Here is a 13718-nt window from a genome sequence, read left to right as displayed (position 1 = left end):
TTAATCAAGGGCACCTTTAAATCAATTTGACAGATTGATAGGTTGGATTATTTAAAATGATTAACTGATGGGGAAAAATACCTCCCTTCTTAACATCTTTCCTTTTCCCTGCAAAAAATACTTGGGAATCTGTTATTGATTCATATAAAATTTTGAATATTGAATTTCTTCTTCTCCTTCTCCTTCTTGTTTGAATATTGAATTTCTATTGATATTGAATTTGTTAGTGCAGTTACTAACTTTTTCTATTCTGAGTGACTGTAGTAGATAGCAGCACTTAAAATAATAGCAGGGTGAAGATGATGATGGTGATGATGATGATGATGATGATCATCATCATCATTAAAATATGCAACACTGAATACAAAAAGGACTGGAATTATCCCATACCTAACTAATCTCCACTATTAGGAGTCAGGCTGGGCCATATATTTATCCTGCCTCAATCCATGTGGAGAGGCAAGTAAGAAATATGTTACAATTACAATTATGATTATTTACTCTACAGCATTTCAGATGAGAAGCTGATGGCTGGGCTCCTTGTGGGAGTTGTTGCCAGCATATAGTGGCCATGTCCTGGCTAGCCCTTGGCATGTGGGTTAGGGGCAGGCCCACTACCAAATACATACTGAAACCCAAACCTTCACACAACAATAGGTACATGAACAAATCATGTTAATGATTCACGGCCATTATTCTTGTTATATTGGTATCCTGTTTTTCTTTCCTTAATCTCAAAGCAGAGGTACATACATGGCTCTCCTCCTGCAGCAGTTTGCTATATGCTTCAAGTCGCTTCTGACTTGTTGCAACCCTATCATGGGGGTTTCTTGACAATATTTGTTCAGAGGAGGTTTGCCATTGCCTTCCCCTGAGATCTAGAAAGTGTGACTTGCCCAAGGTGTGTTTCATGGCTGAGCAGGGAACCGAACCATGGTCTCCAGTTGTAGTCCAATGCTCAAACCATTACCTCCCACTGCAGCTTCATCGTCACTGTAACCCTGTAAAGAATGTCTATCTGGGTCAAAATGACAAGGAGTTTGGGGGCTCAAGGATGAGTGGAACCTGAATCTCCCAAGTCCCTGCCCAGTACTTAAACCACAACAGCACAACAACTACTGGGATAATTAACTCCTTGCTCCAATGTGGAAGTTATTCAGGGAGCTTCCACAGGCCCAAGTGCTCCGTGAAGAGCTTGCTCAGCCTGAAGATCAGACTTCAGTCAATTTTCAGGAGAAGCAAACCTGCCACTTGTGTGTGTGTGTGTGTGTGTGGTTGTGTGGCATGAGTACTGAAAGAGCCTCTCTCTGTACCTTTGCTGTTCAGATGTGGCACATGAATAATCCAGTCAAGTGGGTCCTTGGCAGAATTTGAGGTTGTGTTTTTTTGTGTGTGTCCCCCCCAAGTAAAAATTCCAGTTTACTTGAAGTATGTCTCTTACTCTTACTGGGGAACTTAAATATGCAACTTCAGTGTAACTGTGTCCTGTTCTATCCCACTATCTCAAACCTCTTGTTTTGCTCTTAGGGTGTCCTTTTTAGTTTGAGAAAGTTAACTAAAAGCCTCTCCCCTCCCCAGTCCCTCCTCATGCAGAAGCCCAGAGTCTGAGAGTGCAGGGAGGGATGTAATCTCACTTTAAAAAAATGCCTGCATGTTGTGTGAAAAGTTCCTTTTCTTTCTTTCTTTCATTCGTTCATTCATTCATTCATTCTCTCCCTCTCTCTCTCTCTCTGTGCCTGGCCCCCTAAAACTCTTTTGTCAAGGGGGCCAGTGTGCAACCTGTGGCCTTTCACCCCGCCCAAGAACCAATGCCAGACAGCCACACTCGGAGGATTGTTTGTTAATAGTCCAATTAGATAATTGCCATCTTTCACTCCTTTCGCTCTACATTTCCCATAAAGGGCCTGAATGAGGAGAGCAGCATGAAGAGGGCTTCTGCCCTGCAAGGTGACAAGAAAGGCCGGAGCATGCTCTCCGCACAAAGCCCGGCGCTTGAATTGCAGCATTGTGGCCTAATCAATGGTCTTATTGGATTACGGGCTGTTGCGGTTCTCAAAGATATTGTAGCAGAGACAATGCAATAGCAAAGAAGAGGGAGACTCCTCTCTCTCCCCCCCCCCTTCACCTTTTAGTGGATCACGCAGTTGAGATCTCTCTCTATCTCTCTCTCTCTCTCTCTCTCTCTCTCTCTCTCTCTCTCTCTCTCTTTCTCTCCTGGATCCATCTGAATACAAAGCAGGCTTGCAAAGAAAGCAAATGTGTTCAGTGTTTGGGAAGGTGCAGAGATTTGGTAGGAAGGAAGGAAGGAAGGAAGGAAGGAAGGAAGGAAGGAAGGAAGGAAGGAAGGAAGGGATACATACACACATACATACACAAGTGTGTATGAATGAAATCAGGGGGTGAGTTTAAGATGGCTGGCTGGGGAGAGAAAGGTTAGGAAGGATTCTTTACATTTTTGTTGCTCCCCCACTCCCAGAAGAAGAAAAGGAAGGAAGGAAGGAAGGAAGGAAGGAGAAGGGAGGGAGGGAGGGAGGGAGGGAGGGAGGGAGGGAATGTGTTCTCTTGAATCATCCAGGACCCACTCCCCCAAAAAACATTTCTTCTTTTCAGTTTTGGTTGGTGGCCACAAGTAGGGAGGGGGGCTTTGACTTGGTGGCTGTCTTTGTGGAAGCATTGGGATTTCCTTGGAGCAACTTGGTGGGTCCTTGTGTGGTGTGGTGTGGTGTGGTGTGGTGTGGTGTGTGTGAGAGAGTGCGCTTTTCCTGGCTCTCTCCCTGCATTTTCTGAGGCGTGCCTTGAAGGAGGAAGACCTCTTCAGGGGGAAAGGGTCAAAGGCAAAGGAGCAAAGCCAGTGCATCATGGCTACTAAGGGCTGCTAGCTATTCCGGGCTCAATCCTGTCCAAAGTTGTGGTGTGTGTGTGGGGGGGGGGGGGTTGTTGTTGTATCCCCCTCCTCTCTCTCTCTCTCTCTATCTATCTATCTATCTATCTATCTTTTCCCTTTTTCCTCCCCCTTCTCCTGGAAGTCTCCCCTCTTTTTTGATTTTGTGTGTGTGTGTGTTTCCTGACAGCAAGGCCAATCATTTCGGTTTATTCACTGGCTAAACTCGACTTGATTGGGGACAAGCATACAAACCACCCATTACGCTTGGTGATATATTATCCAAACAATTTAGGGTATTCATGAGGGGAAGCGAAATGTGGAGGCTGCGAAATTGCCCGTAATCAATGGAAACAGCCAGTGCGAGTCCCTCGGGAAGAAGGGGGTGGGGTGGGGGGGTCCAACCTCTACATCGCCCCCCCCTTCCTTCCCTTTCTCTCTCTCGCTCACTCTCTCTGTGTAATAAGGGAGGCATTAAATCCCTTTAGAGTTGCACTGGGGAGTAGTAGTACCTGAAAAGCTGGACTCTCGCACTAGAGGACGCCCGGATCGAGGAGGAAGACCACCGCCACAACTCCTTGCTTCTCTTCTTCTTAGGCCACCTTCTGTTGGACTTGACTGGCCCAGTGGATCCCGATCTGACCAGAAGCCTTGCAACAAGACTCCAACCCAAGAGACTTCTCTTCTTCTCTTCTCTTCTTTTCCTTTTCCACCCGCTCCCCCCTTTCCTGAGACACGCCGCCACTCCTTCTCCTCCCCTCCCTCTTTCCTATTATTATTAATTTTTGGTACTTTTTTTGTTGTTGTCGTCGGTGCAAAAAAAAAAAAAAAAAGCAACACACCCCTATTGCACTAGATGTTTGGGCAACCAGACAAAATGGACGTTAGGTGCAATCCGGAGCTGGAAGCCAACCGGCTCTCTAATAATAAGATCGGGCATAAAAAAGAAGGCAAGGAAGGGAAGACCTCCGAAAGCCACCTCGCCACCGCTTTTCTGAAGGAACAGCAGCAACAGCAACAACAGCAACAGCAACAACAAGGGACTTTTTCTTCCGCTTCTGGCGCCTCGGAAGATTGCAATAAAAACAAATCCAGCTCGACCGATCCGGATTACTGCCGGAGGATCCTGGTCCGAGGTAGGAAAAAGGGTCGCCTCCTGGAGGGAAAGGCTTGTTTGGTTGGTTTTTTGTTTTAAAATGCTTCCCTCTTCGTTTTATAGGTGTGTCCCACGCTTTTCTTGGGTTTGTTTCACAACTGCTATCTGGATTTTTGTTTTTGTTTTTTGCACTCGAGGGTCCTGGGTGGGTCTCTCCAAGACTTGGAGTGGGATTCCCTTTTTGGGGTGGGGTTAGGTCTTTTTCCTCCACGGATCTTCCGAGTTTTATTGGGAGGGAGGCGAGGATCTGCCTTGCCTCCATGCCTCGCCTTGCTTTTTTGCTTTAGGGCTGCATCCGTACTACAGAAATAATCCGGTTTGACAGCGCTTTGACTGTCCTGGCTCAATGCTATGGTATTCTGGGAATTGGGGTTTGTTGTGGCCATTCCACAGCATTGAGCCAGGGCTGTTAAAACTGTGTCGAATAGGATTATTTCTATAGTATGGATGCAATCTGTGGGGCATTTCTACATCCAGCTCCTTTCCGGGGTCTTCAATGGGGACTGGCTTTGCCGTAGGCAAGGAAAACTCCACCGCCCACAGACCTATACTCTAAAGGCACCTAGTTTGAAGGAAATGGGCGCCCGACAGGGTTCGAGGGGGACGAGGAGGGAAGGACACCTCCTGGAAACCAATGTTAAGAAGCACCTCCGGGGTTCTCCGTCTCTTAGGGTCCTTCCGACTCCCCGATTTCCACCAGAAGCCACTCAGAAGATGGAGATATTCCTAGGAGGCGCTTCCTTGGGGTTGTTTGGTTCACCCGAACCAAAATCTGGGTCAAGGATTGGTTTGAGGGGGTCCTGTTTCAAAGGTGCAAAGCCTCCCCACAAAGTTGTGGTCATTTTCGCAGCGAGTTTCCAATAACAGTCCCTATTAGATGCCATTAGAAAGGGAAAGGGAAAGGGAAGGAAAGGAAAGGGAAAGGGGAAGGAAAGGGAAAGGGAACGGGAAAGGGATAGGGAAAGGGATGAAAGGAAAAAGAAAGGACCCCCGTTCGTTCTGTTTTAAAACCATCTCTTCTATAAAGTGCTTGGCTTTCTTGTTGCTGAAAAATCCTTTTCTTTTCTTTTTCATCTGTATTGCTTCCTCAGTCACACCCACCGCCCTCCCCGAAGTCCCAGGACTCTTTTCCTTCCTTCCTTCCTTCCTTCCTTCCTTCCTTCCTTCCTTCTTTCCTTCCTTCCTTCCCTCTTTATTTTTTTTTTTAAAATACGGTTCCTTAAGTCTCGAAACGTGCTGCTTTTGTGAGTCTGTTTTCTTTTCTTTTTAACAAAATATTTAAAGGGAGATTGTTAGTAGAAAGAGGGTCAGTCAGGCCTATTCGAACAAAATTCGCTATTCAAACAATAATGGATCCTTTTAAAAAAGGGGACTTTTTTTAGGTTTCCAGATATGTTAGAGGGAATTGTGGCAGAGGTTTTGAATGTAAGGCGACAAGGTGAGATAGACAATGGTTTGGTGACACCCAAAAACGGGCTTTCAGTCTCTTAGATTAACTTGTTCCTTCTTATAAAAACGAAAAGCCGGCCAGAGCCAAAAAAAGGAGCCAGTGGAAGAGATATGGCCTTCAACCACAGCAAAAAAGAGAGTTATGTCGGGTTAAAAGTAAGGATATGTTTGTGCCCTCATTGTGGTTAAAAAGCCAGTGGAGGTAAAGCAAGGACAACTCGGCAGAGAGAGGGAGAAGCTGGATAGAAAGGGCTATTAGGCCTCTGGGCCGCGGAAGGTGTTGATTCCGCATTAAAACCGGTTTGGGGAAATCATCCTCTTGTTGTTGTTGTTGTTTTTGTTGTTGTTACTACTATTATTGTATCTTCGTCTCCCAGTGGCTTACTTGAGAGGGATGCTATTTTCAGGGCCTCGATGGGGGAAATAAATAAATGTCGGGGTCTCCCTCGGTTCACTTGAGAGTTTTCTGCCTTTTCCATCTCTGGTTCCTTCCCTTGGCCTTTCTGTGCGGATCCTGGGAAGAGGCCGCCTCCTTCCTTTTCTTCTTGCCTCTGTGTGTGTTGTGTGTGTGTGTGTTGTGTGTCTCCAAGTCGTGTACGACTTCTGGCGACCCTAAAGCGAACTTGGCAAGGCTGGTCCAGAAGGGCTTTTTGCCACTGCCTTCCTCTGAGGCTGAGAGAGTGTGACTTGCCCAAGGTCACCCAGTGGGTTTCCAGAGCTGTGCAGGGACTCCAGCCCTGGTCTCCAGAGTCTTAGTCCAGCACTCAAGGCACTTTTCTTGCCTCCTGGGTCTCGAAGTGCCTCTTTATAACTGTGTGTCTGTCTCTCTCCCCCCCTCCCCCTATTTTGCCAGATGCCAAAGGTTCCATACGAGAGATTATCCTCCCGAAAGGGCTGGATCTGGACCGGCCCAAACGGACCCGGACCTCTTTCACAGCGGAGCAACTTTACCGGCTGGAGATGGAGTTCCAGCGGTGCCAATACGTGGTCGGACGGGAAAGGACCGAGTTGGCCAGGCAGCTCAACCTCTCCGAAACTCAGGTACAACTCCGGAGCAAGGAAGCCTGCTCTCTTTGATTCCCCTACACACATAGACACACAAGTCTCTGCGCTGAGATTCAAGGCAGACGCTTCATTGGAGCACCCATACTGTCCGGGGTTCAAATCCTCCCACAGTGATTCAGATTAATGGGAGAACTCTGGTGGCAGAGCTGGCTCCGGGAGGATAAATCTTGGGGTGCTCCCAGGTATAGTTAAGCTGATCAAGGAGCAGCCCTGGAAAATTGTCCAAATTATCCCGACAATTAGATTCTAAACCGTGTTTCTCCTACACAAGAGTCTACACAGTTTTTTAAAAAATAGAAATCTCCTTGGCCGGAGAAAAGGTCTTTTTCCAGTCTGCTTCATCGTAATCGTTTGCATTTGGTAGAGCATCATTTGCAAAGCACCAAGACATCTCCATCAGGGGGAACGCGCACGGGGGCGCGCACATTTGTACTTCTCTGTGATCGCGAGAGATAGAGAGAGAGAGAGGCGTCAAAGTAGGTGGCATTTCCATTTGATCGGACTGGAGGAAGGTGTGGAAGCCATTGGTTTCAATGGGGGGTGTGTGTGTGACTTTCAATACTGAGGATGCGATAACTCTTGCAGAAGTTAATCCATTGCTGAGAAGTAAGGCCCCTTGTACTTGAACTGGTTTATCTACTAGGGACTTGCTGTAAATCGTTGCTAGGACTCTCTCTCAAAATAGATATTCCACAAGGAAATGTTCCAGATATAGGAGCTGGCCCTAGCTTCTCAGGGGGCAATTGCCGACTAATAATATCCCTGAAAATACCTTACCCTAAAACTAAATCTTGCTGAAACAAATGGGAATTTGTTTAAGATTCAGATTTGTGTGTGTGTGTCTCTGTGCTTTCAAGTCGCCCCTCTACTTATGCCGGCCCTATTAATTTTCCATAGGGTTTTCTTTGGTTTTACCCCTTCTTTCTTCTGAAAGATTAGCCTCTAGCACCTTGTATTCATTGGCTTTCTCTCATCCAAGTACTAACCAGAGCTGACCCCACTCATCTTCCAGGATCAGACGGGGAAAACCTTTAGGGGATTCAGACTTAAACGTTGCGTTAATTTCTTGGCGTTAGAACAGTACAGAACAAACCAAAAGTAAGAAAAGCAACTTTTCAAAACAGGGGTGAAAAATGGTTTGGGGTTGCAAAAGAGCTTGGGAAGAAGGCAGAGCCTGGGGAGATGAAGCCTCTTGCCTTTGCAGATTTCCTCGTAAGCAGGGCCCACGGTTTTTAATGCGGTTTGTTCCCAAGAGGAGGAACAGAAAGTCTTCAGGGTGTTTTCACCGAGAAAAGGAGGGGAAAGGGTCGATTTTGTGTCTGACAGCTTTAAACGCCAGAGTGGTTAGGAAGACGCAAAGCAATAGTAGGATATATCCGAGGTTCTGGTCTTTAAAATGAAAATAAAAATTCCTTATGTCGGGCAATTGCGGAGAAAGCCGAATTTCAGCTGCAGTTAGATTGCGGTTTTAATCTAAAACTATCCACTGGTTTTAGTCCTGGTTATTTACTCCAAAGAAAATTCGCCCCGGGATCCAGAGTGCCTTGAGACCTGTACATCCTGCTTAGGCCTCTTTCTAGCAGACGTAACTGTTGTGTATTTCGCCCCCTGTTTATTCCCTCCTCTCCCTCAATCCTCTTTATTTTTTTTTAATTTTGTTTTATCTTTTGCAACCAAGGAATGGGGAAATTGTACGTGGTTTTTACAGCCCTGTCTGATGCGTGGTCGACTCAGGCCGTAAATTCAGTTTGTTGGCGGTGTTTACTTTCCAGTAAAAAAACAATCGGCAGAACTGGAGCCCTACTGAGGAGTAGGTCCCATTCTGTGCAAAGGGGCTTACTCCCAGGCACAATATCGCAGCCTTACGTTGGATTTAAGGCATTTGTTGTAACAGACGCGTTGCTGTAAATTTTGCAGTGAAGGAAAACGAAATAGAGGAACCTTCGGGCTTTAAAAAAGAAGAAGGGAGGGAGGGGGACGTAAAAATTAAAACATATGAATAGAAATTAGAACTGGATGGATTAATACATGCTATATTATTAAACCAGGACAACAGAGGCTTAGCGAATACCAGCGCGTTAATGTTTTGCTTAACTTTCAATGCGTTTTGGCCAACGGGGCTCTTCTTGTCTTTCCTAGTCCTTCAACCACTTTTGCGAAAATGGTTATAAATGGAAAGGGGCCGTTTAACGGAAAGCCCCCCTTTTCCTGTAGGGTTCAGACTAGTCTTGCATGAAATGTGTGGCTTCCCTGGAAGGAAACTTGGGAGGGAAATATTTCTCGAAGTGGGAGGTGTTAGGAAAAGATGACAGGATGGAGCAATGGACGAATGTACTCCTCTCTCTCTCTCTTTGTGTGTGTGTGTGTAGTGTGTGTGTATAGTGAAATGCTTAGAGAAACTTGAAAACCACCTGAGTGATGTGGTGGCAAAAGGTAGTTTCTCATTTCCAGCTGGATCTGAAAAGATCTGCTATTGCTCCATCCAGGTGGAGTAAGGATCTTTCCTTTCCTTTTACATTTACATCCTTAGAGGTAAAACGAACGAGATCGTCACCTAGACAGAAAGAGAGAGGAGAAAGTGAGAGAGGAAGGCTGAAAAGTGATTTGTGAGCACGTATGATTTCTTTTTATTGTTGTTGTTATTGGAAAGTCGGCCTTCCAAGCCCAAGAAAGGAAGAAAGGCTCCCTGAAAAAAAAAAAAAGACTAAAAAGCGTCTTAAGGAAAGGTTTCTCGTTTCTTGAAAAGATCTTGGACTGCAATGAAACCCTCGGATCAGCTCATGAGCATTTTGGGGACCCGGGGAGGCAGGTTTTGGGATTCCAGGTGCCTCTGAACAGGCCTGAAGCCGAAAAAACTGGAAGGAGCGATCCTCTGAGATGACAGGAAGCACTCCAGAAGGAGTTAGGTGGCTTTTACCAGGCACAAGACCTGGAGAGAAGGAGCCCAATCTGACATTAAACCCCCCTGTAAAAAAAAAGGGGGGGAGTGGGGGGGACTTAGGCTTCCCCAGAGGGTTTTCTAGCCTCTGAGGAAGCCTAAGTTTTCCTCCTTTCTTGCTCCCAGACACCAGGCAAGTGGAAGTAAAGTGGCACGTTCAGAAGAGGCACAAGAGGATAAACCTTGTGCTCAAGAGGCAAACAGGAGGGAAATGGGCTTTTCTTAACTAAGGAAAAGATGGAGGAAAGGCTGGTGATCAGGGCCTTCCAGCAGGATTTCAAGCCAGAGCATGGAGTAGTGGTTTGAGTGTTGGATGACTCTGGAGACCAGGATGTAGAAAGATCTTGGAGCATCTTTGAGATCAGATGAGGAAGTAGAGTGAAGTCTGCGAAAGTTCCTGCTGCCCATTTCTCTCTTTCAGTGCTACAAGATCTTTCTGCATACTGAGTCCACAGACTAACACGGCTATGTCTTTGAATGCTACCGCTCTGGAGACTTCGATGCCCAGCTTGGCCATGAAGCCCACTTGGGGCGAGTCACACTCTCTCAGCCTCAGGGGAAGGCGATGACGAACCCCTCTCTGAACCAATCTTGTCGAGAAAACCCAATTACAGGTTCGCCTTTTAGAGTCGCCTTAAATTGGGAACGACTTGGAGGCAACACAACAACAATGTGATGCATTTGTGAGGTATCCCTGGGGTGCTGGTAGAGCCACTTCTATCCAGCAAACTTCCCAACTGTGGAAAAGTCTTGGTGGGTGGAGGTGGTCGAAGGGGAGATGAGGTCCTGCCACATCTCTCTATGGAAACATCACACTGTTGGGGGCTAATTTTTATACTTTAAAAGAAAAGAAAGGGTTCCTAAAATAAATAGTGCTCTTTCCCTTCTTCCCAGACCTGGGACCAAGCTGGACCTTTCCTTCTCTGAGGCCCTTTCTGGGTCCACTTTCAATGGCCTTTCAAGGTGGCTCAGAGGAGAGAGGGCCAAGGCTTTCCTTCTGCGATCCGCTCTCGGCTCCCTTTGGAAAAACAGCTCTTGCAAGCAAGTGAAGGTGGAGCCTTTGGGATTCTTAGCACGTCCCCAAGGGCCACACACATGCACTCGCCCTTCACCTTTTCCAGGACCTGTCCTCCATTTCAGCCTCCTGACCAGGAGGAGTTGCACAATGTCCTCCCTTGTGAGCAGGACTCAGAAGCATGGGTTTATATTCCTTCCTGCGAGTGTCTTTGAGCTTTTCTTTGGTCGGGATCTCCATTTTCCTTGAATGTCCTCCTTTTGAGCATGATTAAGGGGCATGGATTTATATTGATATGAGTGTTTTAGAGCTATTTTTCGTCAGGTCTTCTATTTTTCTCGAAGGCCCTCCCTTTTAAGGATGACTAAGAAGCGTGGATTTATATTGATATGAGTGTTTTTGAGCTTTTCTATGGTCAGGTCCTCCATTTTTCTTGAGACTGTCCTCCTGTTTTGCCGTGCCTTTTCCTCCTTTGCGGTTATTAGGCGATCTGGTCATCGTGGCTCAGGCTGCATCCGGAGTGCAGAAATAATCCGGTTTGACATCACTTTAACTGCCGTGGCTCCTGGGAACTGTAGTCTGTTGTGGCACCAGAGCTGAGTGGATTTATAAATTTATAAATGTTAATTGATACGGTGCCCTATGCCAGAGGATTGTCTTTTTCTTGTGATAACAGAGCAATCTGAAGGAGAAAGCTAACTATCTCACGAAACCACACTTCCCAGAATTCCATAGCAGGGAGCCATGTGGCAGTTAAAGCGGTTTCAAAATGGATGATTTCCGCAGGTCGGAACAATATCCTTCCATTCAGGAACAAGGCCACGGGTGCAACTTGTGAGTAAATAAATAAAGACCGAATCAGGCAATGGCTTTAATACATAAGGGACTAAAAATGGATGTCCAAATGAGAATCAAGCTTGACAGCTTTGGTCCAATACACACTGCAGAAATAATCCAGTTTGAGACCGCTTTACCCGCCCTGGCTCAAGGCTAGGGAATTCTGGGAACTGTAGTTTTGTGAGACATTTAACCAGAGATAGCTCTGGAGCCGCAATAAACAAGAAATCGGATTATTTCTGCAGTGTGTTGGACTTCAGTGCTAGGCAATCCAGGGAACTGCAATTTATTGTAGCAAAGTGTGTCAGAAAAGGCTAAATATCTCTACAGTTCCCAGAATTGCCTAGCCTTGAGAGCAGGGGCGGTTAAAGCGGGCTCAAACTGGATTATTTCCGCAGTGTGTTTTGGACCAAAGCTGTCAAGCTTGATTCTCATTTGGACATCCATTTTTAGTCCCTTATGTATTAAAGCCATTGCATGATTCGGTCTTTATTTAACTTTCAAGTTACATCCGCGGCCTTGTTCCTGAATGGAAAATAGAGGAAATAATCCATTTTGAGACCGCTTTAACTACCCCATGGCACCATGATGCTATGGAATTCTGGGAAGTGTGGTGCCGCAAGAAAAACGACATATTCCCTGGTATAGGATTCAAAACTGTTTTCACACTGATAATGATTTGGGGGGGGGGGGTTCGGGCTCTGTTCTAGAAGAGTTTATTCGTTTCGCCTGCATCTGTGACTGGCAATCTTCAGAGAATTTAATTGTTGTCGGCCGCCTCGATATAATTGGAGAGGCGGGGTATATCAGGAAAATGTTATCATCATCATCATCATAATCATTTTATTATTTCTGCAGTGTTTTTTGGCCCTTCCTGGTGGAAAACTGCCCCAAACAGCCCCCGACAGGCCTTATTTTCCCCTCTCTCTCCGTCCCTCCTTGACGTTGTGCCTCTGCTGTTTTTGTCGTCCTTCTTTCCTCTCCCCTTCTTCCTTTCTTTCTCTCCAGGTGAAAGTCTGGTTCCAGAACCGGCGCACCAAGCAGAAGAAGGACCAAGGCAAGGACTCGGAGCTGAAGTCGGTGGTGTCGGAGACGGCGGCCACCTGCAGCGTCCTGCGGCTCCTGGAGCAAGGCCGCCTGCTCTCCCCGCCGGGCCTCCCGGGCCTCCTCCCGCCCTGCGCCGCCTCCACCGCCCTGGGATCGGCCTTGAGGGGACCCGGCCTCGGCACCGGAGGCTCCGGATCCTCCGGGGGATGCTCCCCGCACCAGCCCCCCGGAAGCACCAGCGCAGCGGCCGCGGCCGCAGCAGCCGCAGTGGTGGCCGCCGCCTCGGCCTCTGGCTCCTCCGGGGCTCCAGGGCACCCGTCCCCCGCCGGCTCCCACCACGGCCTCTTCGGGCTCCCCGTGCCCACCACCCTTCTGGGCTCCGTGGCCAGCCGCCTCTCCTCGGGCCCCCTGGCCATGGCCGGGTCCCTGGCCGGGAACTTGCAAGAACTCTCCGCCCGCTACCTGAGCTCCTCCGCCTTCGAGCCCTACTGCAGGAACGCCAGCAAAGAAGGCCCCGCGGGGGCAGCGGCGGCCGAGAAGAAGGCCCTGGACTGACCCCCCCACACCCCCCACCCCCCAGGACTCAGCCCCCGGCCCCCGGCTGGGCCTTCAGAGGGCCAGGCCCTGTTAATATAGAGCCACCGCTTCGTGGCCGTTATTTATGGAGGATCCGACAGAGAGGTAGTTAGGTGCCCCTCCGACGCCCCTTTGGCACCCCAGGCATCAGCCCCTCTTGCCCCACATGCCGCCTTCGCCTCGCCTTCGCCTCCCGCTTCCCCTCCTCCTCCTCTCCTTCTATTTCTTCTGCCACTACGACTACTACTTCCTCCTCCTCTTCTTCTTTTTCCACCACCACTACTTCTTCTTCTTCCTCATCCTCTTCTTCCTTCTGCCTCCTCCCTCCTCGTCCTCCTCCTCTTTTTCTTCCTCCACCACTACTTCTTCTTCTTCCTTATCCTCCTCTTCTTTTTCTTCCTCCTCCTCCTTTTCTTCACTTCTCCTTTTCTCCTCCTCCTCCTCTTCTTCTCCTTCTTCTACTTACTCCTCCTCCTCTTCTTCTTCTTCTCCTTCTCCGTCTTACTCCTCCTCTTCCTCTTCTTCCTCCTCCTCCTCTTCTTTTTCTTCCTCCACCACTTCCTCCTCCTTCCTCTTCTTCTTCTTATTCCTCCTCTTCTTCTTTTTCTTTCTCCACTATTACTACTACTTCTCCTTTCTCCTCCTCCTCTTCTTTTTCTTCCTCCTCCTCCTCTTCTTTCTCCACCACTACTACTTCATCTTCTTCTTCTTCCTCCCCCGTCCTTCTCCTCTTCCTCCAGACAACGTTGCCTCC

At 47.8% G+C, this 13718-nt stretch overlaps 1 protein-coding gene across 1 annotated transcript; it reads left to right on the top strand.

The window, feature by feature from the left end:
- Positions 1 to 3737: 3737 nt before the first annotated feature.
- VAX1 (ventral anterior homeobox 1) lies at positions 3738 to 12943 on the top strand. The gene is made up of 3 exons (XM_089507812.1): positions 3738 to 4017; positions 6340 to 6527; positions 12350 to 12943. Exons 1-3 carry the CDS (start codon positions 3738 to 3740, stop codon positions 12941 to 12943), a joined length of 1062 nt encoding a protein of 353 aa, XP_089363938.1.
- The last annotated feature ends 775 nt before the right edge of the window (positions 12944 to 13718 follow it).

Source organism: Sceloporus occidentalis, unplaced genomic scaffold, assembly GCF_023333645.1.
Source record: "Sceloporus occidentalis isolate IW3139 unplaced genomic scaffold, rSceOcc1.0.p SCAF_2, whole genome shotgun sequence".
NCBI classification, from domain to species: Eukaryota; Metazoa; Chordata; class Lepidosauria; order Squamata; family Phrynosomatidae; genus Sceloporus; species Sceloporus occidentalis.
This window is presented reverse-complemented; position numbering and strand designations above follow the sequence as displayed.